General features: G+C 41.0%; 1 protein-coding gene across 1 annotated transcript in view; it reads right to left on the bottom strand.

The window, feature by feature from the left end:
* The window catches only part of LOC128689512 (uncharacterized), a 316,845-nt gene that overhangs the window by 147,018 nt on the left and 143,319 nt on the right, over positions 1-26,508 (bottom strand). Inside the window, exons 8-10 of the mRNA XM_070086503.1 lie at positions 11,730-11,852; positions 5,900-6,157; positions 1,886-2,017 (exon numbers count right to left, since the gene is read on the bottom strand). Of these exons, the coding sequence (XP_069942604.1) occupies positions 1,886-2,017; positions 5,900-6,157; positions 11,730-11,852 (513 nt within the window). The remainder of the gene's footprint in view (positions 1-1,885; positions 2,018-5,899; positions 6,158-11,729; positions 11,853-26,508) is intronic.

Here is a 26,508-nt window from a genome sequence, read left to right as displayed (position 1 = left end):
CTGCATCTACTTAGCAGGGTCATAGCTGTATCTACTTAGCAGGGTCATAGCTGCATCTACTTAGCAGAGTCATAGCTGCATCTACTTAGCAGGGTCATAGCTGCATCTACTTAGCAGAGTCATAGCTGTATCTACTTAGCAGGGTCATAGCTGTATCTACTTAGCAGAGTCATAGCTGTATCTACTTAGCAGAGTCATAGCTGTATCTACTTAGCAGGGTCATAGCTGTATCTACTTAGCAGGGTCATAGCTGCATCTACTTAGCAGAGTCATAGCTGTATCTACTTAGCAGGGTCATAGCTGCATCTACTTAGCAGGGTTATAGCTGCATCTATTTAGCAGAGTCATAGCTGTATCTACTTAGCAGGGTTATAGCTGCATCTACTTAGCAGAGTCATAGCTGTATCTACTTAGCAGGGTCATAGCTGCATCTACTTAGTAGAGTCATAGCTGTATCTACTTAGCAGGGTCATAGCTGCATCTACTTAGCAGAGTCATAGCTGTATCTACTTAGCAGGGTCATAGCTGCATCTACTTAGCAGAGTCATAGCTGTATCTACTTAGCAGGGTCATAGCTGCATCTACTTAGCAGAGTCATAGCTGTATCTACTTAGCAGGGTCATAGCTGCATCTACTTAGCAGAGTCATAGCTGTATCTACTTAGCAGGGTCATAGCTGCATCTACTTAGCAGGGTTATAGCAGCATCTACTTAGCAGAGTCATAGCTGTATCTACTTAGCAGGGTTATAGCTGCATCTACTTAGCAGAGTCATAGCTGTATCTACTTAGCAGGGTCATAGCTGCATCTACTTAGCAGGGTTATAGCTGCATCTACTTAGCAGAGTCATAGCTGTATCTACTTAGCAGGGTTATAGCTGCATCTACTTAGCAGAATCATAGCTGTATCTACTTAGCAGGGTCATAGCTGCATCTACTTAGCAGGGTTATAGCTGCATTTACTTAGCAGGGTCATAGCTGCATCTACTTAGCAGGGTCATAGCTGCATCTACTTAGCAGGGTCATAGCTGCATCTACTTAGCAGGGTTATAGCTGCATCTACTTAGCAGGGTTATAGCTGCATTTACTTAGCAGGGTCATAGCTGCATCTACTTAGCAGGGTCATAGCTGCATCTACTTAGCAGGGTCATAGCTGCATCTACTTAGCAGGGTCATGGACACATCTACTTAGCAGAGTCATGGATACATCTACTTAGCAGGGTCATAGCTGCTTCTGCTTAGCAGGGTCATAGCTGCATCTACTTAGCAGGGTCATGGACACATCTACTTAGCAGAGTCATGGATACATCTACTTAGCAGGGTCATAGCTGCATCTACTTAGCAGGGTCATAGCTGCATCTACTTAGCAGGGTCATAGCTGCTTCTACTTAGCAGGGTCATAGCTGTATCTACTTAGCAGGGTCATAGCTGCATCTACTTAGCAGGGTCATAGCTGCATCTACTTAGCAGGGTCATAGCTGCATCTACTTAGCAGGGTCATAGCTGCTTCTACTTAGCAGGGTCATAGCTGCATCTACTTAGCAGAGTCATAGCTGCATCTACTTAGCAGGGTCATAGCTGCTTCTACTTAGCAGGGTCATAGCTGCATCTACTTAGCAGAGTCATAGCTGCATCTACTTAGCAGGGTCATAGCTGCTTCTACTTAGCAGGGTCATAGCTGCTTCTACTTAGCAGGGTCATAGCTGCATCTAGTTAATGGGATCGAAGCTGCTTCTACTTAGCCAAATTATAGCAGAATCTACTTAGCAAGACCATAGTTGTATATGAAATATTTATTTCCAAAGTGCGTGAATATTATATTAATCCAGATCTCCCGACGATAAGCGCTGAGGTGAAGGAGATTAATGAAAGCAATAATACAACTCACCGTACTGACACTTGTCACCTATAAAACCAGGAGGACAGACACAGGTGCCAGTCTGAGGGTGGCACTGCCCTCCGTGTAGGCACTTGGGACATTCTTCTGAACATTCAACACCGTACTTTCCTTTTTCACACTCTGTAATTCACATACATGATAGAAAATGTAAAATTTAATTATATTAGAAACCGCTGTTTACGCTCAATAATTACCCATATGGAGACAGAAACTAAGAAGCTTTAAGTCATCTGTATATTTCAACCCCCTTCTGGGATCCTCTTCTGAAGTTACTGAAGAGGATCCCAGAAGGGAATCAAAATACAGTGGACCCCCGGTTAACGATATTTTTTCACTCCAGAAGTATGTTCAGGTGCCAGTACTGACCGAATTTGTTCCCATAAGGAATATTGTGAAGTAGATTAGTCCATTTCAGACCCCCCAAACATACACGTACAAACGCACTTACATAAATACACTTACATAATTGGTCGCATTCGGAGGTAATCGTTATGCGGGGGTCCACTGTATACGGATAAACTAATCCCCTTAGTATACCTCCATGTGGATTGTTATTGAGCATTACAAGTGTTCATTCACTTTAGTTATTCACAGATATAATTTTTTAATCTGATTAAATATATTCTGAAAGAAAGAAGTTTTTTTTTTTTATATAAATGAGGGTCACATTGATTAATTAGTTAAATGTTCTTGCTATTGGGTCACATTGTTATTCTGCCCTTTCTCTGAGCGCTCATGTAGTAGGTTCAACACTACTTTCGTTGTGTTGATACTCTCCAGCATCTAGTGATGTGCTCTAACTGAAGTGTTCTTCTGTTCAACACTACTTTCGTTGTGTTGATACTCTCCAGCATCTAGTGATGTGCTCTAACTGAAGTGTTCTTCTGTTCATCACTACTTTCGTTGTGTTGATACTCTCCAGCATCTAGTGATGTGCTCTAACTGAAGTGTTCTTCTGTTCAACACTACTTTCGTTGTGTTGATACTCTCCAGCATCTAGTGATGTGCTCTAACTGAAGTGTTCTTCTGTTCATCACTACTTTCGTTGTGTTGATACTCTCCAGCATCTAGTGATGTGTTCTAACTGAAGTGTTCTTCTGTTCATCACTACTTTCGTTGTGTTGATACTCTCCAGCATCTAGTGATGTGCTCTAACTGAAGTGTTCTTCTGTTCAACACTACTTTCGTTGTGTTGATACTCTCCAGCATCTAGTGATGTGCTCTAACTGAAGTGTTCTTCTGTTCATCACTACTTTCGTTGTGTTGATACTCTCCAGCATCTAGTGATGTGTTCTAACTGAAGTGTTCTTCTGTTCATCACTACTTTCGTTGTGTTGATACTCTCCAGCATCTAGTGATGTGCTCTAACTGAAGTGTTCTTCTGTTCATCACTACTTTCGTTGTGTTGATACTCTCCAGCATCTAGTGATGTGCTCTAACTGAAGTGTCCTTCTGTAAATACCTCTATGAATCATTTGCTTAACATCTCGCATACTTGTCTGTCATTCTCCATTATCGTCCCATACTCCTTCTTCAAGCCTTATCACCTGATTATAAACATTCGTCTGTTTTAGTGTGTGTTGAGTGACTTTGATTTAGTTTTGATCTTAGATGACATATCATTTTCATTCTGAAGCTTGAAAATGACAGCTCTTCTGTTTTCTCGGTTTGCTGCATTTTCATTTGCTCTAGACTGATTTTTTTTTCAATCCCTGTTGTTCATTTCGTTAGCGTGTTTGCATTTTTCATTAAACCATGGTCTCTCCTTATTTTGATCAAAATTAGACAAATGTACAACATCTGGGTATCTCTACGGTAGACGTTTCGCCATCCAGTGGCTTTATCAATATCAATTCAAGGACATCATTGGAAGACAGTATTACTATATACAAAAGATGAGGCAATCAGTCCCTCAGCCTTAGAGATGGTGAAGAGCACTACGGTGCTTGTTTTCTTCTTCCTCGGTATGAATCTTCCCTTTGCCTGTTGGCACTTTCTCACTTACCTCCATCATTTCCTTCATGGTTCTTCCTTCGGAAGATTTCTCATACTATCATAGACCTCTCTTTAATAGTATCATTTTCTGTTATGCACGTTCTTCCTTTTTCATTCACCTTTTCATTCACCTTTCCACAACGTACTCAAAGATGGCTCCTGTTAGTACTCCATAATAAATTTGTGTTCTGGTGGCTAAAGCTCCCGCTTCACACACGGAGGGCCCGGGTTCGATTCCCGGCGGGTGGAAATTCCGACACGTTTCCTTACACCTATTGTCCTGTTCACCTAGCAGCAAATAGGTACTGGGTGTTAGTCGACTGGTGTGGGTCGCATCCTGGGGGACAAGATTAAGGACCCCAATGGAAATAAGTTAGACAGTCCTCGATGACGCCCTGACTTTCTTGGGTTATCCTGGGTGGCTAACCCTCCGGGGTTAAAAATCCGAACAAAATCTTATCTTATCTTATCTTATATTCACTTTGCGTGCAAGACAGGTCCAATGTCACTGTCTCATCACCTAATCTCAATTTTGTTGTTTCCTTCACATATTGGCTCAGAAAAATCTTTATTTTTGTTTCCATAAGTTTTGCTCTCCATGTTTCTAGTCTTTTAAACGTGTCCCAGATATTCCACCTACTTTTCCTACAGTACAAATCTCCTGGTAGTTAGATATTTGCTTAGCGTTTTTCTTGCTTTCTCAATCATTATTTCTAATATGTAAATTAGTGTCCTGTTATTCAAAAATCATGCAGTTTGGAGGATTATGATTAAAAGTTTACAAATAACTGTCATTTTTACTTTAGTCTTTCCTTATATTGGAGTACCTGCTGTATAATCCAAAAAAATCTCATTTTTTTTTATTACCAAGTTTTTTCGTTCCTCAAATCTCCATTGGCTTTTAACCATCAATGTCACTTTTCCTCTTGTTTTCTTAACCTCACTCTTTCCTGCTATCTACAAGCCCTCTTGGAATATTTCATTTGTTATTAATATTTGAGTTTCGTCTCTCTAATAGCTACTACATCAGGGTTTTCTTCCCTATCTCTTTCATAACTGTTGGCGATTCATCTACAGTTGAGTATCAAACTCATAAACTTTTATCGAGTATAATTTCTAGACATCTTGTTTTCTTATTTCATTTCAGGAGTTAAGGGGCAAGAAGTGTCTGTGGAGTGCTGAGGAATTTTCTGCACTTTTTACCCCCTCCCCAGTTTTATTCCTGTGTGTGTGTGTGTGCGTGTGTGTGTGTGTGTGTGTGTGTGTGTGTGTGTGTGTGTGTGTGTGTGTGTGTGTGTGTGTGTGTGTGTGTGTGTGTGTGTGTGTGTGTGTGTGTGAAGGTCTCAAACTCGAATGAATTAAATGTAAAAAAAGAAGTAAGAATTTCTTAATGTTTGCCTGTGTGGTGTATATAATGTCAGCTGCCCAGAAAGTTTTTAATTTGAGCCTCTGGACCATAAGAAGAGCCCGTCATTATCTTGACTCCAAGTACCAGTTTTTACGTTTCTTCTAAGGCGAACAATTAATGACATGTCCTTAATTCTAACATACAATAATTTTAATTAGTTTAGCTTAAGAATTACTAATTTTGCCTGTACCAATCCTTATATGACAATGTACGTCACCTGTGGATACTCGGCAATGTTTCCAGAGTGAATCATTTCCCCAAGAGAGTGAGGGAAGGGAGGCCTTGTTTGTTTCCAAGCGCCGTCACTTCTCTCTTCTAGAAGGAACTGGGAGAGAAAGGCATAACAACTTTCTCGTTCCCCTCTTACCTTCTCGTTTGTGTTCAGTTCAGGACATACGTTAATCTCCTCTTATATATATCAGATATCTTTTTCACACCCTGCATCCTTCATCACCGCTACCACCTGCGTTCCTAACTACCATTAAAACTTACCCTCATTATCACCCTCCCTCCCCACTTTACCACTTATCCTAACTTCTCGATAAAGGAAAAACATTTATCTGCACGACATCAAACATCAGATAATTACTTCCACTTACCAGTAATCATAACATCAAAGTAAGCTCCATTTGTCTCTCTGTTTTTTTTATCAGGGTGAACAATGTGGACGCCAGTGTAGTGGAGTTTGGCTTGCCCAAGGTTCAGTGGCAGCTGGTGATCAGGGTAGCTCGGCCAACCATCTGGCAGTCTCCTAACATACACTTTATCTGGCAGTGTGAGATACCTCTTGGCTAGCGGGATAGTTACCTCTGTGCCCTTGCTGAACCTCACTGTCGGTGTCCGCGAGTGAAAATCAGCTGTAAATGAGGAATGGTTCGAGAAAAAAGTAAAAATAGCAACACCAGAACATGTTTATTTGCCCAAACGAAGCCGATGGACGGCGGTGCACTGCGCTCTGGACCACTTTGTATTATATGGAGGGAGTTCTTCCTGAGTCGCTGCTCGGTACCAATGTTGAGATGGGGAATCACCTAGGACCTTCCCTATAAGTTTCAAAGCTCTGGTGGCCACTAGCTTGGTCTGGCATAGGCTGATGGGAACGCTAATCTCCGCATATGTGGCTGCCTTGGCCGCATCAACACACAATACAGAAACTTAGAGGGTATATGTAACTATAGAGTGACGCGCAAAGCATAATATAAAAGTGGGAGGTATTATTATTAATATTATTATTATTATTATTATTATTATTATTAGTAGTAGTAGTAGTAGTAGTAGTAGTAGTAGTAGTAGTAGTAGTAGTAGTAGTAGTAGTAGTGATAATAGTAGTAGTAGTAGAAGTAGTAGTAGTAGTAGTAGAGTAACTTCCAGAAAGGTTATATATAGAACATTCTAACCGCAGCCGTAAGTGTACCTTCTTCTACCATTCTTCCTAGACGGTATATAACTGCCCTTAATGACCTCGCTAACAATCAAAATATTATTGTCACCACAGCCGACAAAGGAGGTGGAGTCGTCTTACTCAACGTCAGTGACTACAACACCAAAATGATGGGCCTTCTGAATGACCAGTCTACATACGAGCCTATCAGTACATAACAGTAGGAGACACTCACCAGTGAAGGGAAGAAACTTCTGCACTTGATACCCGGCAATCCTAAACCATCAAAAATGTACTGGCTGCTTAAAACCCATAAACACAATATTCCTCTGATACCTGTCACACCAGGAATAGTTAGTGCGTCACACATATTAGCCGAAGTTCTTGAAAACGTCTTTCTACCCTTCCGGGGACCATCAGCCCCGCCCATCTAAATCATTCAGGCGACCTTCTCAACCGCATTAGAGACCTCTCCATACGAAACAAGAAACTAAGTAGTTTGTAAGTAACTTTCCTTTTCACCAAGGAACCTACCACACAAGCCATTAACGTTCTCCGACGTAAACTCAATAAGAATCTTAATCTTCCTCTACCTCCTGGAGATTTCGTTGACCTGATTAAACTCTGCATTAACTTCAACTGCTTTTCTTTCAATAACAGAGAACGGGGTCTCCCACCAGTGCCGTCTTAACTTCGCCAACGTCATCCCCACCAACGTCACATGTTTACATTACGTGGACGACGTCCTCATAATAACTCCCAAACGTTTTGATGTGCAGAATCCTCAGGGAAGATTCAACACAGAAGATCTGGCTATCCAGTTTACACATGAAGAAGAGTTCAATGACAAGTTATCTTTTCTAGACGTCCTCATTCACAAAGTAGATAACAATCTAAGGTTTCAAGTTTCAGGGAAGCCTACAAAAAAAATTCTGACACTTTTATTCCAGTCAAGATAAGACCAAAAGAGGCATCATCATCGAGTTTTTTCTAAGTGTACGGTGCGTACCGAATTTGCAGACCAGAATTTCTTGACGAGGAGTGTACATATATACGCCAACCCTTCACTGAACTATATTTTCCTTCATTTTTCATCAAAGACTGCAAGAAAAGAGCTCTTTAGGGTATCAGTTCTCCACACACACAGACACCACTCCTAGCAAACTCATATTCCTTCCATACAGCCAGGCTGCATTAAACGTCTCTACAGTACTCACGCAAGCTAACACTAGAGTCGTCATCGCAATTAGTACTTTCATAAAAGATCTGACTAGGACGAAATTGAAGAACTTTGAATCAATCAACGCAGGGGTTTATACTATCCCCTGTGGAGGCTGTGACAATATACGCAGGTGAAAAAGCAGGAAACCTCGAAACACGTCTCTATGAACACGATACATGTAGCATCGATAACTTGAGCAACGCCAACCACCTGATGAAATTGAACAACGCCCGACTAGTCATTAAAGAACCCAATTTCCTTAAACGAAATTGCCTTGAATTATCATTAATCGCTATATCTCACACAAACAATAAAGGCAGCTTCATCATCTCGGAAGTATCAGCAAGAATTCTCCTCAGTGCAATAAACTCCGGCATCACATAGCTGCTACCACCAGTACTACTACTACTACTACTACTACTACTACCACCACCACCATCACAAGCACTACTACTGCTGCTACCTACTACGGTTACACTATGCTTTGTACTTCACTCTATACCTATATATACCCCTATGTATCCCATTATTTTTTATAACAGCTTGACAAAGCTCCTGGTGAGAGAAACGTTGCCACAATAAATTGTCGCAGTTCCACTCGTCCTTTTACTTAACATACTACTACAAGGTTGATGGACTGATTATATCTTTACCTCGCCACTACTTCCACTTTCTCCATATTTAGTCACCTCTATACTGGACTGAAGAAGCCTGCTGTGAAGGCGATTTGTTTCGGTAATAAAGATGACCAACGTCAGCACATGTATTTATTATCTACTTATCAGTATTCTGTACCATTTTTATAATTATCACATAGTGTTGGAAATAAATGGTATAAAATACCGACACAATGGCAATATAAACACAAATGCAGTATAATGTGATCCTTTATTGTTTTTAGACTCTATAACCCCACTCGGTACATCATCAGATGCAGCATTTCTTCACCTGACCTCAGCCGGACTATAAATACTCGCGTTCCTTCCACCCCAGGTAGTTCTGTTTGTGACTTGAAAAAGCCCACTGTGTGGGCGAAACGTAGTCAATAAAGGATCACATTATACTGCATTTGTGTTTATATTGCCATCACATAGTGTTATAACGTGCTTTAACCAGGTGTTATAGAGAGGCTTAACTAGGTGTTATAACAAGATCTAGGGTGTTATAATGAGACATAACCGGGTTTCATAGTGAGATATAACCAGGTATTATAATGAAACTTGATAAAGGTTATAATGAGCCTTAATCAAATGCTATAATGAGACTTAATGAAATGCTATAATGAGACTTAACCAGATGTTGTAATGAAAGTAAATTAGATGAGAGAGTGATATTAACCAAGTGTTATAAGGTGATTTAACTAAATCTTTTAATGATACTTAACTTGGCACTATAATGAGATTTAGCAGATATTATAGTAAGACCTGACCAGCTGTTATAATAACTAACCAGCATCTAACAAAGTAATATGATTTAACGTAGGATAACCAAATTAAGTCACGTAAAATGGTATACAATACCGACAGGTTGTTAGGTAAGACACATATGCAACAGTTAGACAACTTTATTCCGAAACGTTTCGCCTACACAGTAGGCTTCTTCAGTCGAATACAGAAAGTAGGCAGGAACAGTAGAGAAGTGAAGACGATGTAATCAGTCCATCACCCTTGTAGTCGTAGAATTTGAGGTTGTCAGTCCCTCGGCCTGGAGAAGTTTAGTTCCATAGTCAGGAACTATCTGAAGATCAAGCGACAGTGCGGAGACTTAAATACTGTCGGAAGGAGAGGTGCAGGGTAGTAGTAGTAGTAGTAGTAGTAGTAATGAGAATGGAGCCACTGAGAGGTCGTGTCCCTCTCAGATCCAACACTTCTCACTTGAAAAGCTTGTCCAAGGTGTTTTCTGTACCAAGATGCCATGTGTTGCAGTGTCTGACAAGATGAACATCAAAATGGTATACAATACCGACAGGTTGTTAGGTAAGACACATATGCAACAGTTAGACAACTTTATTCCGAAACGTTTCGCCTACACAGTAGGCTTCTTAAGTCTCCGCACTGTCGCTTGATCTTCAGATAGTTCCTGACTATGGAACTAAACTTCTCCAGGCAAGTGTGAGGGTGTGTGAGGTATTACTGTTACACAGGCAAGTGTGAGGGTGTGTGAGGTATTACTGTTACACAGGCAAGTGTGAGGGTGTGTGAGGTATTACTGTTACACAGGCAAGTGTGAGGGTGTGTGAGTTATTACTGTTACACAGGCAAGTGTGAGGGTGAGTGAGGAATTAGTGATACACAGACAAGTGTGAGGGTGTGTGAGGTATTACTGTTACACAGGCAAGTGTGAGGGTGTGTGAGGAATTAGTGATACACAGACAAGTGTGAGGGTGTGTGAGGTATTACTGTTACACAGGCAAGTGTGAGGGTGTGTGAGGTATTATTGATACACAGGTAAGTGTGAGGGTGTGTGAGTTATTACTGTTACACACGCAAGTGTGAGGGTGTGTGAGGAATTAGTGATACACGGTCAAGTGTGAGGGTGTGTGAGTAATTAGTGATATACAGGCAAGTGTGAGGGTGTGTGAGGAATTAGTGATACACAGACAAGTGTGAGGGTGTGTGAGAAATTAGTAATACACAGACGAGTGTGAGGGTGTGTGAGGTATTACTGATACACAGACAAGTGTGAGGGTGTGTGAGTTATTACTGTTACACAGGCAAGTGTGAGGGTATGTGAGGAATTAGTGATACACAGACAAGTGTGAGGGTGTGTGAGGAATTAGTGATACACAGACAAGTGTGAGGGTGTGTGAGGTATTACTGATACACAGGCAAGTGTGAGGGTGTGTGAGTTATTACTGTTACACAGGCAAGTGTGAGGGTGTGTGAGGAATTAGTGATACACAGTCAAGTGTGAGGGTGTGTGAGGAATTAGTGATACACAGGCAAGTGTGAGGGTGTGTGAGGTAGACTTGGCACAGTCAAAAGTGAGGGTGAGTAACGTAGTCTTGACGCAGTCAAGAGTGAGAGTGGGCGAGGTAGTCTTGACACAGTTATGCATGAGGGTGGGTGAGGTAGTCTTGACACAGTCAATAATGAGGGTGGGTGAGGTAGTCTTGACACAGTCAAGTGTGAGAGTGAGTGAGGTAGTCTTGACACAGTCAAAAGTGTGGGTGGGTGAGGTAGTCTTGACATTGTCAAAAGTGAGGGTGGGTGAAGTAGTCTTGACATAGTCAAGAGTGAGGGTGGGTGAAGTAGTCTTGACATAATCAAGAGTGAGGGTGGGTGAAGTAGTCTTGACATAATCAAGAGTGAGGGTGGGTGAAGTAGTCTTGACATAATCAAGAGTGAGGGTGGGTGAAGTAGTCTTGACATAGTCAAGAGTGAGGATGGGTGAAGTAGTCTTGACATAGTCAAGAGTGAGGGTGGGTGAAGTAGTCTTGACATAATTAAGAGTGAGGGTGGGTGAAGTAGTCTTGACATAATCAAGAGTGAGGGTGGGTGAAGTAGTCTTGACATAATCAAGAGTGAGGGTGGGTGAAGTAGTCTTGACATAATCAAGAGTGAGAGTGAGTGAGGTAGTCTTGACATAGTCAAGAGTGAGGATGGGTGAAGTAGTCTTGACATAGTCAAGAGTGAGGGTGGGTGAAGTAGTCTTGACATAGTCAAGAGTGAGGATGGGTGAAGTAGCCTTAATATAGTCATGTGTGTTGACACAGTCAAGTGTGTAGTCGAATGTGTGGGTGGGTGAAGCGGTGTTGACTCAGGGTCCAGTGTGAGTGTAGGTAAGTTATTTCTGGAGGTCAGGTAGTATGAAGTGCCAGACTCACCTGTGGGGAGCGGTATAACAGCCAATACATCAGTGGCGGAGCTTCTGCCCAGGCAGCGAAGAGCGTGTAAGTTACTGCCAGAGATCCTCATGACCAGTTGTTGTGAATTAATAACTGTTGTTTCTAGAATAAGAGACATATACCCATGGTGGTTAAATTCTAAGATTACAAAAAATAGCTATAACCAGATATATAATAATAATATTTATACAATATAACCTCAATATTAATGCATATAATTTTGTCTGTGAATACTTTTTTACCTTTCAGAAACTACAGTAGAAAATCTAAGTCTGTGATTTGTAGCATTTGTTACTTGTTTATGTAACTCATTCCACTCTTCTACAACTGTTCTACCACTCTTTCTATTGTTTGCCAAGAGCTTGTTTCGGCACAATGTCCTCTTTGTCCACCTGTTCATATTATTTTGAAATCTTCCCCTTCAGTTCTTTCGCAGTGTTTTATTGTATATGGTGATAATGTATCCTTATAAATATATGTAGGTATCATGTATCCTCTCGTATTGGATTATGTGGTTTATATGGATCTTCTTTTAGTTCACTTATAGTCTTAACTCTAATTCGGCACAATACGCGAATTCACCACGGCTTTCCCGAAGGTCGGCTTGTAGTGCAAGTCTTTCTCAGCTATAAAAGGCTTACGATACGACATGGCGATATGCCATTATGTCTCAGATCTTTGTTTCTGGCCTGAGATGCTAGTCCAGCTTTTTCTCAAGGTTTGTAAGAAAGAACTTTGTGTTCGGATTAAACATCTTTTCTACAGATTGCTCAAGCTAAAGGTGTTCCACAAGGGTGAGCTATGAGTATTTTCTCTGATAACTGTTAACGATGTAGCTTCAGCACTTCTCCGGGAAATTTGGTTATCTTCAAATGTGGATGATTTTGTTACTGCTTCTGCTGGTACAAGTTGTTACTGCTTCTGCTGATATAAGTTGTTACTGCTTGTGCTGGTACAAGTTGTTACTGTTTGTGCTGGTACAAGTTGTTACTGTTTGTGTTGGTACAAGTTGTTACTGCTTCTGCTGGTATAAGTTGTTACTGTTTGTGCTGGTATAAGTTGTTACTGTTTGTGCTGGTACAAGTTGTTACTCTTTGTGCTGGTACAAGTTTTACTGCTTGTGCTGGTAAAAGTTGTTACTGTTTGTGCTGGTACAAGTTGTTACTGTTTGTGCTGGTACAAGTTTTTACTGCTTGTGCTTGTACAAGTTGTTACTGTTTGTGCTGGTACAAGTTGTTAATGCTTGTGCTGGAACAAGTTGTTACTGCTTGTGCTGGTACAAGTTTTACTGCTTGTGCTGGTACAAGTTGTTACTGTTTGTGCTGGTACAAGTTGTTATTGTTTGTTCTGGTATAAGTTGTTACTGTTTGTGCTGGTACAAGTTGTTACTGTTTGTGCTGGTACAAGTTGTTAATGCTTGTGCTGGTACAAGTTGTTACTGTTTGTGCTGGAACAAGTTGTTACTGCTTGTGCTGGTACAAGCTGTTACTGTTTGTGCTGGTACAAGTTGTTACTGTTTGTGCTGGTACAAGTTGTTACTGCTTTTGCTGGTACAAGTTGTTACTACTTGTACTGGTGCAAGTTGTTACTGCTTGTGCTGGTACAAGTTGTTACTGTTTGTGCTGGTACAAGTTGTTACTACTTGTGCTGGTACAAGTTGTTACTGCTTGCGCTGGTACAAGTTGTTACTGTTTGTGCTGGTACAAGTTGTTACTACTTGTGCTGGTACAAGCTGTTACTGCTTGTGCTGGTACAAGTTGTTACTGCTTGTGCTGGTACAAGTTGTTACTACTTGTGCTCTACAAGTTATTACTGCTAGCGCTGGTACAAGTTGTTACTATTTGTGCTGGTACAAGTTGTTACTTCTTATGCTGATACAAGTTGTTACTGCTTCTTCTGGAACAAATTGTTATTTTTTGTGCTGCTACAAGTTGTTACTACCTATGGCGATATAAGTTGTTACTACATGTTCTGGTACAAATTGTTACAACTTGTGCTGATACAAGTTGTTACTGCTTGTTCTGGTACAAGTTGTTACTGCTTGTTATGGTACAAGTTGTTACTGCTTGTTCTGGTACAAGATGTTGCTACTTGTGCTGGTACAAGTTGTTACTGATTGTGCTGGCACAAGTTGTTACTGCTTTTGCTGGTACAAGTTGTTACTGCTTGTGCTGGTACAAGTTGTTACTGCTTGTGCTGGTACAAGTTGTTACTGTTTGTGCTGGTACAAGTTGCTACTGATTGTGCTGGCACAAGTTGTTACTGCTTGTTCTGGTACAAGTTGTCACTGTTTGTGCTGGTACAAGTTGTTACTGCTTGTACTGGTACAAGTTGTTACTGCTTGTGCTGGTACAAGTTGTTACTGCTTGTGCTGGTACAAGTTGTTTCTGCTTGTGCTGGTACAAGTTGCTACTACTTGTGCTGGTACAAGTTGTTACTGTTTGTGCTGGTACAAGTTGTTACTGTTTGTGCTGGTACAAGTTGTTACTACTTGTGCTGGTACAAGTTGTTACTGCTTGTGCTGGTACAAGTTGTTACTGCTTGTGCTGGTACAAGTTGTTACTGCTTGTGCTGGTACAAGTTGTTACTGCTTGTGCTGGTACAAGTTGTTACTGCTTGTGCTGGTACAAGTTGTTACTGCTTGTCCTGGTACAAGTTGTTACTGTTTGTGCTGGTACAAGTTGTTACTGCTTGTGCTGGTACAAGTTGTTACTGCTTGAGCTGATACAAGCTCTTACTGTTTGTGCTGGTACAAGTTGTTACTGTTTGTGCTGGTACAAGTTGTTACTGCTTGTGCTGGTAAAAGTTGTTACTACTTGTGCTGGTACATGTTGTTACTGCTTGTGCTGGTAGAAGTTGTTACCAGTTGTGCTGGTACAAAGTGTTACTACGTATGCTGGTACAAGTTGTTACTACTTATGCTGGTACAAGTTGTTACTGCTTGTGCTGGTACAAGTTGTTACTACTTGTGCTGGTAGAAGTTGTTACCACTTGTGCTGGTACAAAGTGTTACTACGTATGCTGGTACAAGTTGTTACTACTTATGCTGGTACAAGTTGTTACTGCTTGTGCTGGTACAAGCTGTTACTACCTGTGCTGGTACAAGTTGTTACTACTTGTGCTGGTACAAGTTGTTACTGCTTGCGCTGGTACAAGTTGTTACTGTTTGTGCTGGTACAAGTTGTTACTGCTTGTGCTGGTACAAGTTGTTACTACTTGTGCTGGTACAAGTTGTTACTACTTGTGCTGGTACAAGTTGTTACCACTTGTGCTGGTAGAAGGTGTTTCTACGTATGCTGGTACAAGTTGTTACTACTTATGCTGGTACAAGTTGTTACTGCTTGTGCTGGTACAAGCTGTTACTACCTGTGCTGGTACAAGTTGTTACTACTTGTGCTCTACAAGTTGTTACTACTTGTCGTGGTACAAGTTGTTACTGCTTGTGCTGGTACAAGTTGTTACTGCTTGTGCTGGTACAAGTTGTTACTGCTTGTGCTGGTACAAGTTGTTACTGCTTGTGCTGGTACAAGTTGTTACTACTTGTGCTAGTACAAGTTGTTACTTTTTGTGCTGGTACAAGTTGTTACTGCTTGTTCTGGAACAAGTTGTTACTACTTGTGCTAGTACAAGTTGTTACTTCTTATGCTGATACAAGTTGTTACTGCTTGTTCTGGAACAAGTTGTTACTTTTTGTGCTGCTACAAGTTGTTACTACCTATGGCGATATAAGTTGTTACTACATGTTCTGGTACAAATTGTTACACCTTGTGCTGATACAAGTTGTTTCTGCTTGTGCTGGTACAAGTTGTTTCTGCTTGTGCTGGTACAAGTTGTTACTGTTTGTGCTGGTACAAGTTGTTACTGCTTGTGCTGGTACAAGTTGTTACTGTTTGTGCTGGTACAAGTTGTTACTGTTTGTGCTGGTACAAGTTGTTACTGTTTGTGCTGGTACAAGTTGTTACTGTTTGTGCTGGTACAAGTTGTTACTGCTTGAGCTGGTACAAGTTGTTACTGCTTGTGCTGGTACAAGTTGTTACTGCTTGTGCTGGTACAAGTTGTTACTGCTTGTGCTGGTACAAGTTGTTACTACTTGTGCTGACACAAGTTGTTACTGCTTGTGCTGGTACAAGTTGTTACTACTTGTGCTGGTACAAGTTGTTACTGCTTGTGCTGGTGCAAGTTGTTACTGTCTGTGCTGGTACAAGTTGTTACTACTTGTGCTGGTACAAGTTGTTACTACTTGTGCTGGTACAAGTTGTTACTGCTTGTGCTGGTACAAGTTGTTACTACTTTTGCTGGTACAAGTTGTTACTGCTTGTGCTGGTACAAGTTGTTACTACTTTTGCTGACACAAGTTGTTACTGCTTGTGCTGGTACAAGTTGTTACTACTTGTGCTGGTACAAGTTGTTACTGCTTGTGCTGGTACAAGTTGTTACTGCTTGTGCTGGTACAAGTTGTTACTACTTGTGCTGACACAAGTTGTTACTACTTGTGCTGGTTCAAGTTGTTACTGCTTGTGCTGGTACAAGTTGTTACTACTTGTGCTGGTACAAGTTGTTACTACTTGTGCTGGTACAAGTTGTTACTACTTGTGCTGACACAAGTTGTTACTGCTTGTGCTGGTTCAAGTTGTTATTGCTTGTGTTGGTACAAGTTGTTACTGCTTGTGCTGGTACAAGTTGTTACTACTTGTGCTGACACAAGTTGTGTCTACTTGTGCTGACACAAGTTGTGTCTACTTGTGCTGACACAAGTTGTTACTGCTTGTGCTGGTTCAAGTTGTTACTGCTTGTGCTGGTACAAGTTGTTACTGCTTGTGCTGGTACAAGTTGTTACTACTTGTGCTGACACAAGTTGTGTCTACTTGTGCTGACACAAGTTGTTATTGCTTGTGCTGGTACAAGTTGTTACTGTCTGTGCTGGTACAAGTTGTTACTGTTTGTGCTGGTACCAGTTGTTACTGCTTGAGCTGGTACAAGTTGTTACTGTTTGAGCTGGTACAAGTTGTTACTGTTTGTGCTGGTACCAGTTGTTACTGCTTGAGCTGGTACAAGTTGTTACTGCTTGTGCTGGTAGAAGTTGTTACTGCTTGTGCTGGTACAAGTTGTTACTGCTTGTGCTGGTACAAGTTGTTACTACTTGTGCTGACACAAGTTGTTACTGCTTGTGCTGGTTCAAGTTGTTACCGCTTGTGCTGGTACAGTCTATTTCGCTCCTAATTGGCTCTGTGTTAAATCACGTGGCTTCAACTTCTCCGTATGAAAAACAAACTCTTGTGTATTTATTCACTGGTCTGTTATTCCCTGATTTACTCTCTGGTTGTATAGTTCGCAATCCTTGTCCATCAAGCTGTTGAAACATTTTGGCCTCCAGGTTGATAGTAGGATGTCTGGATAACTGCATGTGAGAGTTCTGCTAACTCCTTGTCCTTGCAGACTTGAGGAACTTACAGGCGTGTTGTTCTTCGCACTTTTTACAGCCTTGGTTCTTTTTGATTATGGAGTTGATGTACATTCATGTACTTCAACTGGTCTCCTCTCCAAGCATGTTGTTTTCTTTCATGTATGTCTTGGTGTCTTTCGCTTGTCCTCATTGAAATTCTCACTGTATAGTTTGTTATCATGATCTTCATAACCCTGTGACTTAGAGCAAATTCACAGACTTTAATATAACAGATACCTTCAATCGTCTTCTTTCTTTATTCTGTCCTTTTATTCTTCCCATTCAGACTCGGTTTACTGCTTTTATCCCTTTTTTTCCCTTCTATTTTGTTCGCTGTGTTTATTCTTTATGCAGTCCTCCTTGGGAGGTACCAATGATTCGAGTATATCCTCTGTCTTTCCCTTTCCAGTGTATTGTATCACTGCTAAGGCTAGGCTCTTCCTTTTTCTTGATCCTTTTCAAAGTATGAACAGGAACGTTTATTAAATTCGACTAGTTTTTTTCCCCCCACGACAGAGTTAGATGCACTTCTTACAGTCATTATCCATATAGCTTTTAATTCCTACTTCAACCATTGTTGTAGTCTCTGACTATTAAAATGCAACCCAAGCTCTTCACTTCTGTGAATCTTAAGACCCCATTATCCTTTGTATTCAATACCGGTTGTGTAGCCTCTCCAGTGGTATATAATACCGACAAGATGAAGAATTAAACACATGTGCAACATCTATGTATCTTTATTCTGTAGACGTTTCGCCAACAGTGGCTTTGTCAGCGCAATACAGAAGACGGACGAAGTAGAACATGAGACAATCAGTCCCTCAATGATCTGAACCCCTGAGGGACTGATTTCCTCATTTTCTACCCTTTCAGTCTTCTGTATTGTACTGATAAATCACTGGTTGGTTAAATGTCTACAGAATAAAGATGTCCAGTTGTTGCACAGGTTTCTGATTCATCATAACGATATCATTTGCTGGGACGTTTATCATTCTGGTTTCTAAGGTATTAAACGTACAGACTTTTTGTACATTCTACATTCCAGAACTTGTTTATCTCAGGATATTTGCAAAATTCAGACGCATTTTCAGTTTTATCTAAGAGGATTAAGAATCGATGGAATCTACGTTGGTCCAACTTAGAGGACAAAGTGCTGTTTCCGATCTAACCACAGTTGGGTTTTTGGTCGACTTTTTTTTTGGGGGGTCACCCGCAACTGTCGACTAACACCCAGGTACCTACGTACTGTTAGGTGAATAGGAGCAGCAGGTGTAAGGAAATATTCCCAACATTTCTACCCTGCCGGGAATCGAACGACGGTAACTTGGTAAGTGTGTCGAGCGCGCTACCAACCAAGCCACGGGATGTTTAATCTCTATGGTATTTTAACAAAGGTTCTTGCACGGAGGCGTATTGACCACACAAGACTCGTACTAAACTACTACACAGAAAAGTGTTGGGTGCCTCTCTGTGCAGCTTAACAAGTCTCGTTCACAGTCAGACAACTTTTGATTAAGTGTACCATTTATCAAAGAGCACACAAAAATTAATTAAAACTCTATTTTTCAGAGTCTTGGTGCTCTTACATTGCCTTCTCTCCTTTCAGGGCAGACACATTATATTACTTTTGTAAGTGAAATTATCGCTTTTCTTATTTGCTCACATTATTTCTTTCTTGCAGTAAGTCTTGTAGGTCTTTATGATCTGCGGGAGTGCGACGAATTGTGTAAATATAATAATAATAACAATTATAGTGTTTAATGTTGTTATCATGTCTCCACTTACTGTCTTCTACGTGGTTATCAAGTCTCCACTTATTGTCTTCTACGTGGTTATCATGTCTCCACTCATTGTCTTCTACGTGGTTATCATGTCTCCACTTATTGTCTTCTACGTGGTTATCATGTCTCCACTCATTGTCTTCTACGTGGTTATCATGTCTCCACTCATTGTCTTCTACGTGGTTATCATGTCTCCACTTATTGTCTTCTACGTGGTTATCATGTCTCCACTCATTGTCTTCTACGTGGTTATCATGTCTCCACTTATTGTCTTCTACGTGGTTATCATGTCTCCACTCATTGTCTTCTACGTGGTTATCATGTCTCCACTCATTGTCTTCTACGTGGTTATCATGTCTCCACTCATTGTCTTCTACGTGGTTATCATGTCTCCACTTATTGTCTTCTACGTGGTTATCATGTCTCCACTCATTGTCTTCTACGTGGTTATCATGTCTCCACTCATTGTCTTCTACGTGGTTATCATGTCTCCACTCATTGTCTTCTACGTGGTTATCATGTCTCCACTTATTGTCTTCTACGTGGTTATCATGTCTCCACTCATTGTCTTCTACGTGGTTATCATGTCTCCACTCATTGTCTTCTACGTGGTTATCATGTCTCCACTCATTGTCTTCTACGTGGTTATCATGTCTCCACTTATTGTCTTCTACGTGGTTATCATGTCTACACTCATTGTCTTCTACGTGGTTATCATGTCTCCACTCATTGTCTTCTACGTGGTTATCATGTCTCCACTTATTGTCTTCTACGTGGTTATCATGTCTCCACTCATTGTCTTCTACGTGGTTATCATGTCTCCACTCATTGTCTTCTACGTGGTTATCATGTCTCCACTTATTGTCTTCTACGTGGTTATCATGTCTCCACTCATTGTCTTCTACGTGGTTATCATGTCTCCACTTATTGTCTTCTACGTGGTTATCATGTCTCCACTCATTGTCTTCTACGTGGTTATCATGTCTCCACTTATTGTCTTCTACGTGGTTATCATGTCTCCACTTATTGTCTTCTACGTGGTTATCATGTCTCCACTCATTGTCTTCTACGTGGTTATCAAAGTTTCCACTCATTGTCTTCTACGTGGTTATCAAAGTTTCCACTTATTTTCTTCTACGTGGTTATCAAGTCTCCACTTATAATCTTCTACGTTGTTATCAGTCTCAATTTATTGCCTTCTACGTTGGTATCATGTGTTCTCTCACATTATCATATTACACATTCTTAAAATCTAATAGTGATTATTCTCTTATAATCTTATGTGCATTTATGTCATTTATCTTCGTATAATATTATACCTGATTATCAAGCGGCAGCCTACATGATTATCATGCAATAGCCTACTTGATTATCAAGCAGCAGCCTTCTTGTTTATCATGTGGCAGCCTACTTAAATATAATGCAGCAGATTGCGTGATTATCATACGGCAGCCTACTTGATTATCATGCACCAGCCTACTTGATTATCATGTAGCAGCCTTCTTGATTATCAAGCAGCAGCCTATTTGATTATCATGCGGCAACCTACTTGAACACCATGCAGTAGCCTACTTGATTATCATACGGCAGCCTACTTCATTACCATGCAGTAGACTAATTGATTATCATGCATAAGCCTACTTGATTATCAAGAAGCAGCCTTCTTGTTTATCATGGGGCAGCCTACTTAATTATCATGCAGCAGCCTACTTGATTATCATGCGGCAGCCTACTTAATTATCATGCAGTAGTCTACTGATTATCATACGGCAGCCAACTTGATTATCATGCAGCAGCCTACTTGATTATCATACGGCAGCCTACTTGATTATCATGCAGCAGCCTACTTGATTATCATGCAGCAGCCTACTTGATTATCATGCAGCAGCCTACTTGATTATCATGCAGCAACCTACTTGATTATCATACGGCAGCCTACTTGATTATCATGCGGCAGCCTACTTAATTATCATGCAGCAGTCTACTGATTATCATACGGCAGCCAACTTGATTATCATGCAGCAGCCTACTTGATTATCATACGGCAGCCTACTTGATTAATATGCAGCAGCCTACTCGATTATCATGTTGCAGCCGACTTGATTATCATGCTCCAGCCAACTTGATTGTCATGCGGTAGCCTACTTGATTATCATGCGGAAGCCTACATGATTATCATGCAGCAGCCTATTTGATTATCATGCAGCAGCCTACTTGATTATCAAGCAGCACCCTACTTGATTATCATGCGGAAGCCTACTTGATTATCATGCGGAAGCCTACTTGATTGTCATGCAGCAGCCTACTCGATTATCATGTAGCAGCCAACTTGATTATTATGCAGTAGCGTACTTGATTATCATGCGGAAGCCCACATGATTATCATGCAGCAGCCTATTTGATTATCATGCAGCAGACTCCTTGATTATCATGTAGCAGCCTTGTTGTTTATCAAGCAGCAGCCTACTTGACTATCATGCAGCAGCCTACTTCATTATCAAGCAGCAGCCTACTTGATTATCATGGGGTAGCATACTTGATTATCATGCAGTATCCTACTTGATTATCATGCAGCAGCATACTTGATTATCATACGGAAGCCTACTTGATTATCATGCAGCAGCCTACTAGATTATCATACGGCAGCCTACTTGAATATCATGCAGCAGCCTACTTCGTTATTATGTAGCAGCCTTCTTGATTATCAAGCAGCAGCCTACTTGATTATCACTCGGTAGCCTACTTGATTATCATTCACCAGCCTACATAACTGTCATGTAGCAGCCTACTTGACTATCATACGGTAGCCTACTTGATTATCATGTACCAGCCTACTCGACTGTCATGTAGGAGCCTACTTGATTATCATACGGTAGCCTACTTGATTATCATGCAGCAGCCTACTTGATTATCATACGGCAGCCTACTTGATTATCATGCAGCAGCCTACTTGATTATCATGCGGAAGCCTACTTAATTATCATGCAGCAGCCTACTTGATTATCATGCAGCAGCCTGCTTGATTATCATGCAGCAGCCTACATGATTATCATGCGGTAGCCTACTTGATTATCATGCAGTAGCCTACTTGATTATCATGCAGCAGCCTACTTGATTATCATGTGCAGCCTACTTGATTATCTTGAAGTAGAATAATTGATTATCATACGGCAGCCTATTTGATTATCAAGCAGCAGCCTACTTGATTATCATGCGGTAGCCTACATGATTATCATGCAGCAGCCTATTTGATTATCATGCCGCAGCCTTCTTGATTATCAAGCAGCAGCCTACTTGATTATCATGCAGCAGCCTACTTGATTATCAAGCACCATCCTACTTGATTATCATGTAGCAGCCTTGTTGCTTATCAAGCAGCAGCCTACTTGATTATCATGCAGCAACCTACTTGATTATCATGCAGTAGCCTACTTGATTATCATGCAGCAGCCTACTTGATTATCATGCAGCAGCCTGATTGATTATCATCCGGCAGGATACTTGATTATCAAGCAGCAGCATACTTAATTATCATGCGGTAGCCTACATGATTATCATGCAGCAGCCTATTTGATTAATATGCAGCAGCCTTCTTGATTATGAAGCAGCAGCCTACTTGATTATCATGTGGCAGCCTACTTGATTATCAAGCACCATCCTACTTGATTATCATGTAGCAGCCTTGTTGCTTATCAAGCAGCAGCCTACTTGATTATCATGCCGTAGCCTACTTGATTATCATGCAGCAGACTGCTTGATTATCATGCAGCAGCCTACTTGATTATCATGCAGTAACCTACTTGATTATCATGCAGCGGCCTAATTGATTATGAAGCAGCAGCCTACTTGATTATCATGCAGCAGCCTATTTGATTATGAAGCAGCAGACTACTTGATTATCATACGGTATCCTACTTGATTATCATACAGCAGCCTATTTGATTATCATGCAGCAGCCTACTTGATTATCAAGTAGCAGCCTACTTGATTATCATGCAGCAGCCTACTTGATTATCATGCAGCAGCCTACTTGATTATCATGCAGCAGCCTACTTGATTATCATGCAGTAGCCTACTTGATTATCCTGCAGCAACCTACTTGATTATCAAGCAGCAGCATGCTTGATTATCAAGCAGCAACCTACTTGATTATCATACAGCAACCTACCTGATTATCATGCAGCATCCTACTTGATTATCATTCAGTAGCCTACGTGATTATCAAGCAGCAGCCTACTTGATTATCATGTTGCAGCCTACTTGATTATCAAGCAGCAGTCTACTTAATTATCATGTTGCAGCCTACTTGATTATCAAGCACGAGCCTACTTGATTATCAAGCAGCAGCCTAGTTGATTAGCATACGGAAGCCTACTTGATTATCATGTAGCAGCCTTCTTCATTATCAAGCAGCAGCCTACTTGATTATCATTCGGCAGCCTACTTGATTATCATACAGCAGCCTACTTGATTATCATGCAGCAGCCTACTTGATTATCATACGGCAGCCTACTTGATTATCAAGCAGCAGCGTACTTGATTATCATAAGGCAGCCTACTTGATTATTATGCAGCAGCCTACTTGATTATCATACGGCAGCCTACTTGATTATCATGCAGCAGCCTACTTGATTATCATACGGCAGCCTACTTGATTATCAAGCAGCAGCCTACAAGATTATCATAAGGCACCCTACTTGATTATTATGGAGCAGCCTACTTGATTATCATACGGCAGCCTACTTGATTATCATGCAGCAGCCTTCTTGATTATCATGCAGCAGCCTACTTGATTATCATAAGGCAAGCTACTTGATTATTATGCAGCAGCCTACTTGATTATCATACGGCAACCTACTTGATTATCATGCAGCAGCCTATTTGATTATCATGTAGCAGCCTTCTTGATTATCAAGCAGCAGCCAACTTTATTAGCATGCGGTCGCCTACTTGATTATCATGCAGCATCCTACTTGATTATGAAGCAGCAGCCTACTTGATTATCATATAGCAGCCTACTTGATTATCATGCAGCAGCCTACTTGATTATCATACGGCAGCCTATTTGATTATCATGCAGCAGCCTACTTGATTATCATGCAGCAGCCTATTTGATTATCATGCAGCAGCTTAATTGATTATAAAGGAGCAGCCTACTTGACTATCATGCAGCAGCCTACTTGATTATCAAGTAGCAGCCTGCTTGATTATCGTGCTGTAGCCTACTTGATTATCATGCAGCAGCCTACTTGATTATCATGCAGCAGCCTATTTGATTATCATTCAGCATCTTACTAGATTATGAAGCAGCAGCCTACTTGACTATCATGCAGCAGCCTACTTGATTATCAAGTAGCAGCCTGCTTGATTATCGTGCTGTAGCCTTCTTGATTATCATGCAGCAACCTACTTGATTATCATGCAGCAACCTACTTGATTATCATGCAGCAGCCTACTTGATTATAATGCAGCAGCCTACTTGATTATCATGCGGTATCCTAGTTGATTATCAAGCAGCAGCCTACTTGATTATCCTGCAGCAACCTACTTGATTATCAAGCAGCAGCATGCCTGATTATCAAGCAGCAACCTACTTGATTATCGTGCGGTAACCTACTTGATTATCATGCAGCAACCTACTTGATTATCATACAGCAACCTACTTGATTATCATGCAGCAGCCTACTTGATTATCAAGCAGCAGTCTACTTGATTATCATGTTGCAACCTACTTGATTATCAAGCAGGAGCCTACTTGATCATCATGCGGTAGCCTACTTGATTAAAATGCAGCAGCCTACTTGATTAGCATACGGCAGCCTACTTAATTATCACATGGCAGCCTACTTGATTATCATGTAGCAGCCTTCTTCATTATCAAGCAGCAGCCTACTTGATTATCATACGGCAGCCTACTTGATTATCATGCAGCAGCCTACTTGATTATCATGCAGCAGCCTACTTGATTATCAAGCAGCAGCCTACTTGATTATCATGTGGCAGCCTACTTGATTATTATGCAGCAGCCTACTTGATTATCATACGGCATCCTACTTGATTATCATGCAGCAGCCTTCTTGATTATCATGCAACAGCCTACTTGATTATCATAAGGCAGCCTACTTGTTTATTATACAGCAGCCTACTTGATTATCATTCGGCAGACTACTTGATTATCATGCAGCAGCCTACTTGATTATCATGTAGCAGCCTTCTTGATTATCAATCAGCAGCCTTCTTGATTATCATGCAGCAGCCTACTTGATTATCATGTAGCAGCCTTCTTGATTATCAAGCATCAGCCAACTTGATTATCATTCGGTCGCCTACTTGATTATCGTACGGCAGCCTACTTGATTATCATGCAGCAGCCTACTTGATTATCGAGCAGCAGCCTACTTGATTATCATGTAGCAGCCTAGTTGATTATCAAGCAGCAGCCTACTTGATTATCAAGCAGCAGCCAACTTGATTATCATTCGGTAGCCTACTTGATTATCATGTAGCAGCCTACTTGATTATCATGCAACAGCCTACTTGATTATCATGTGGTAGCCTACTTGATTATTAAGCAACAGCCTTCTTGCTTATCATGCAGCAACCTGCTTGATTATCAGGTAGCGGCCTACTTGATTGTCATGCAGCAGCCTACTTGATTATCAAGCAGCAGCCTACTTGATTATAATGTAGCAGCCTTCACGTTTATCAAGCAGCAGCCTACTTGATTATCATGCAGCAGCCTACTTGATTACTATGCAGTAGCGTACTTGATTGCCATGCAGCAGCCTACTTGATTATCAAGCAGCAGCCTACTTGATTGTCATGTAGCAGCCTTTACGTTTATAAAGCAGCAGCCTACTTGATTATCATGCAGCAGCCTACTTGATTATCATGCAGCAGCCTACTTGATTATCATACAGCAGCCTTCTTGATTTTCATGCGGTAGCCTACGTGATTATCAAGCAGCAGCCTACTTGATTATCATTCAGCAGTCTACTTGATTATCAAGCAGAAGCCTACTTGATTATCAAGCAGCAGCATTCTTGATTATCAAGCAGAAGCCTACTTGATTGTCATGTAGCAGCCTACTTGATTATCAAGCAGCAGCCTACTTGATCATCATGCCGTAGCCTACTTGATTATCATGCAGCAGGATGATGGAGTACTCCACCTCTCCGTCTTTCTGGAGTCCCTTCTGTCTCCTCTGTGAACACTTCTTTGAATTTCATGTTGAGCTCCTCACATATTTCACGGTCGTTTCTTGTGATCTTTCCCCTTCGTTCTTCAGCCTGATTACCTGTTCCTTGACTGTCGCTTTGCTCCTGATGTGGCTGTGCAACAGCTTCGGTTCAAATTTGGCTTTTTGTGCTATGTCATTTTCATATTGTTGCTGAGGCTCCCTTCTTACATGTGAATATTCATTTCTGGCTTTACGACTTCTCTCTTTATTCTCCTGTGTCCTTTGCATTCTATACTTCTTCCATTCTCTAGCACACTTGGTTTTGGCCTCTCTATACCTTTGGGTGAACCAAGG

The sequence above is a fragment of the Cherax quadricarinatus genome, chromosome 18, assembly GCF_038502225.1.
Source record: "Cherax quadricarinatus isolate ZL_2023a chromosome 18, ASM3850222v1, whole genome shotgun sequence".
Classification (NCBI taxonomy): domain Eukaryota; kingdom Metazoa; phylum Arthropoda; class Malacostraca; order Decapoda; family Parastacidae; genus Cherax; species Cherax quadricarinatus.
Note: the sequence above shows the minus strand (reverse complement) of the source record. Positions and strands in the feature narration are given on the sequence as shown.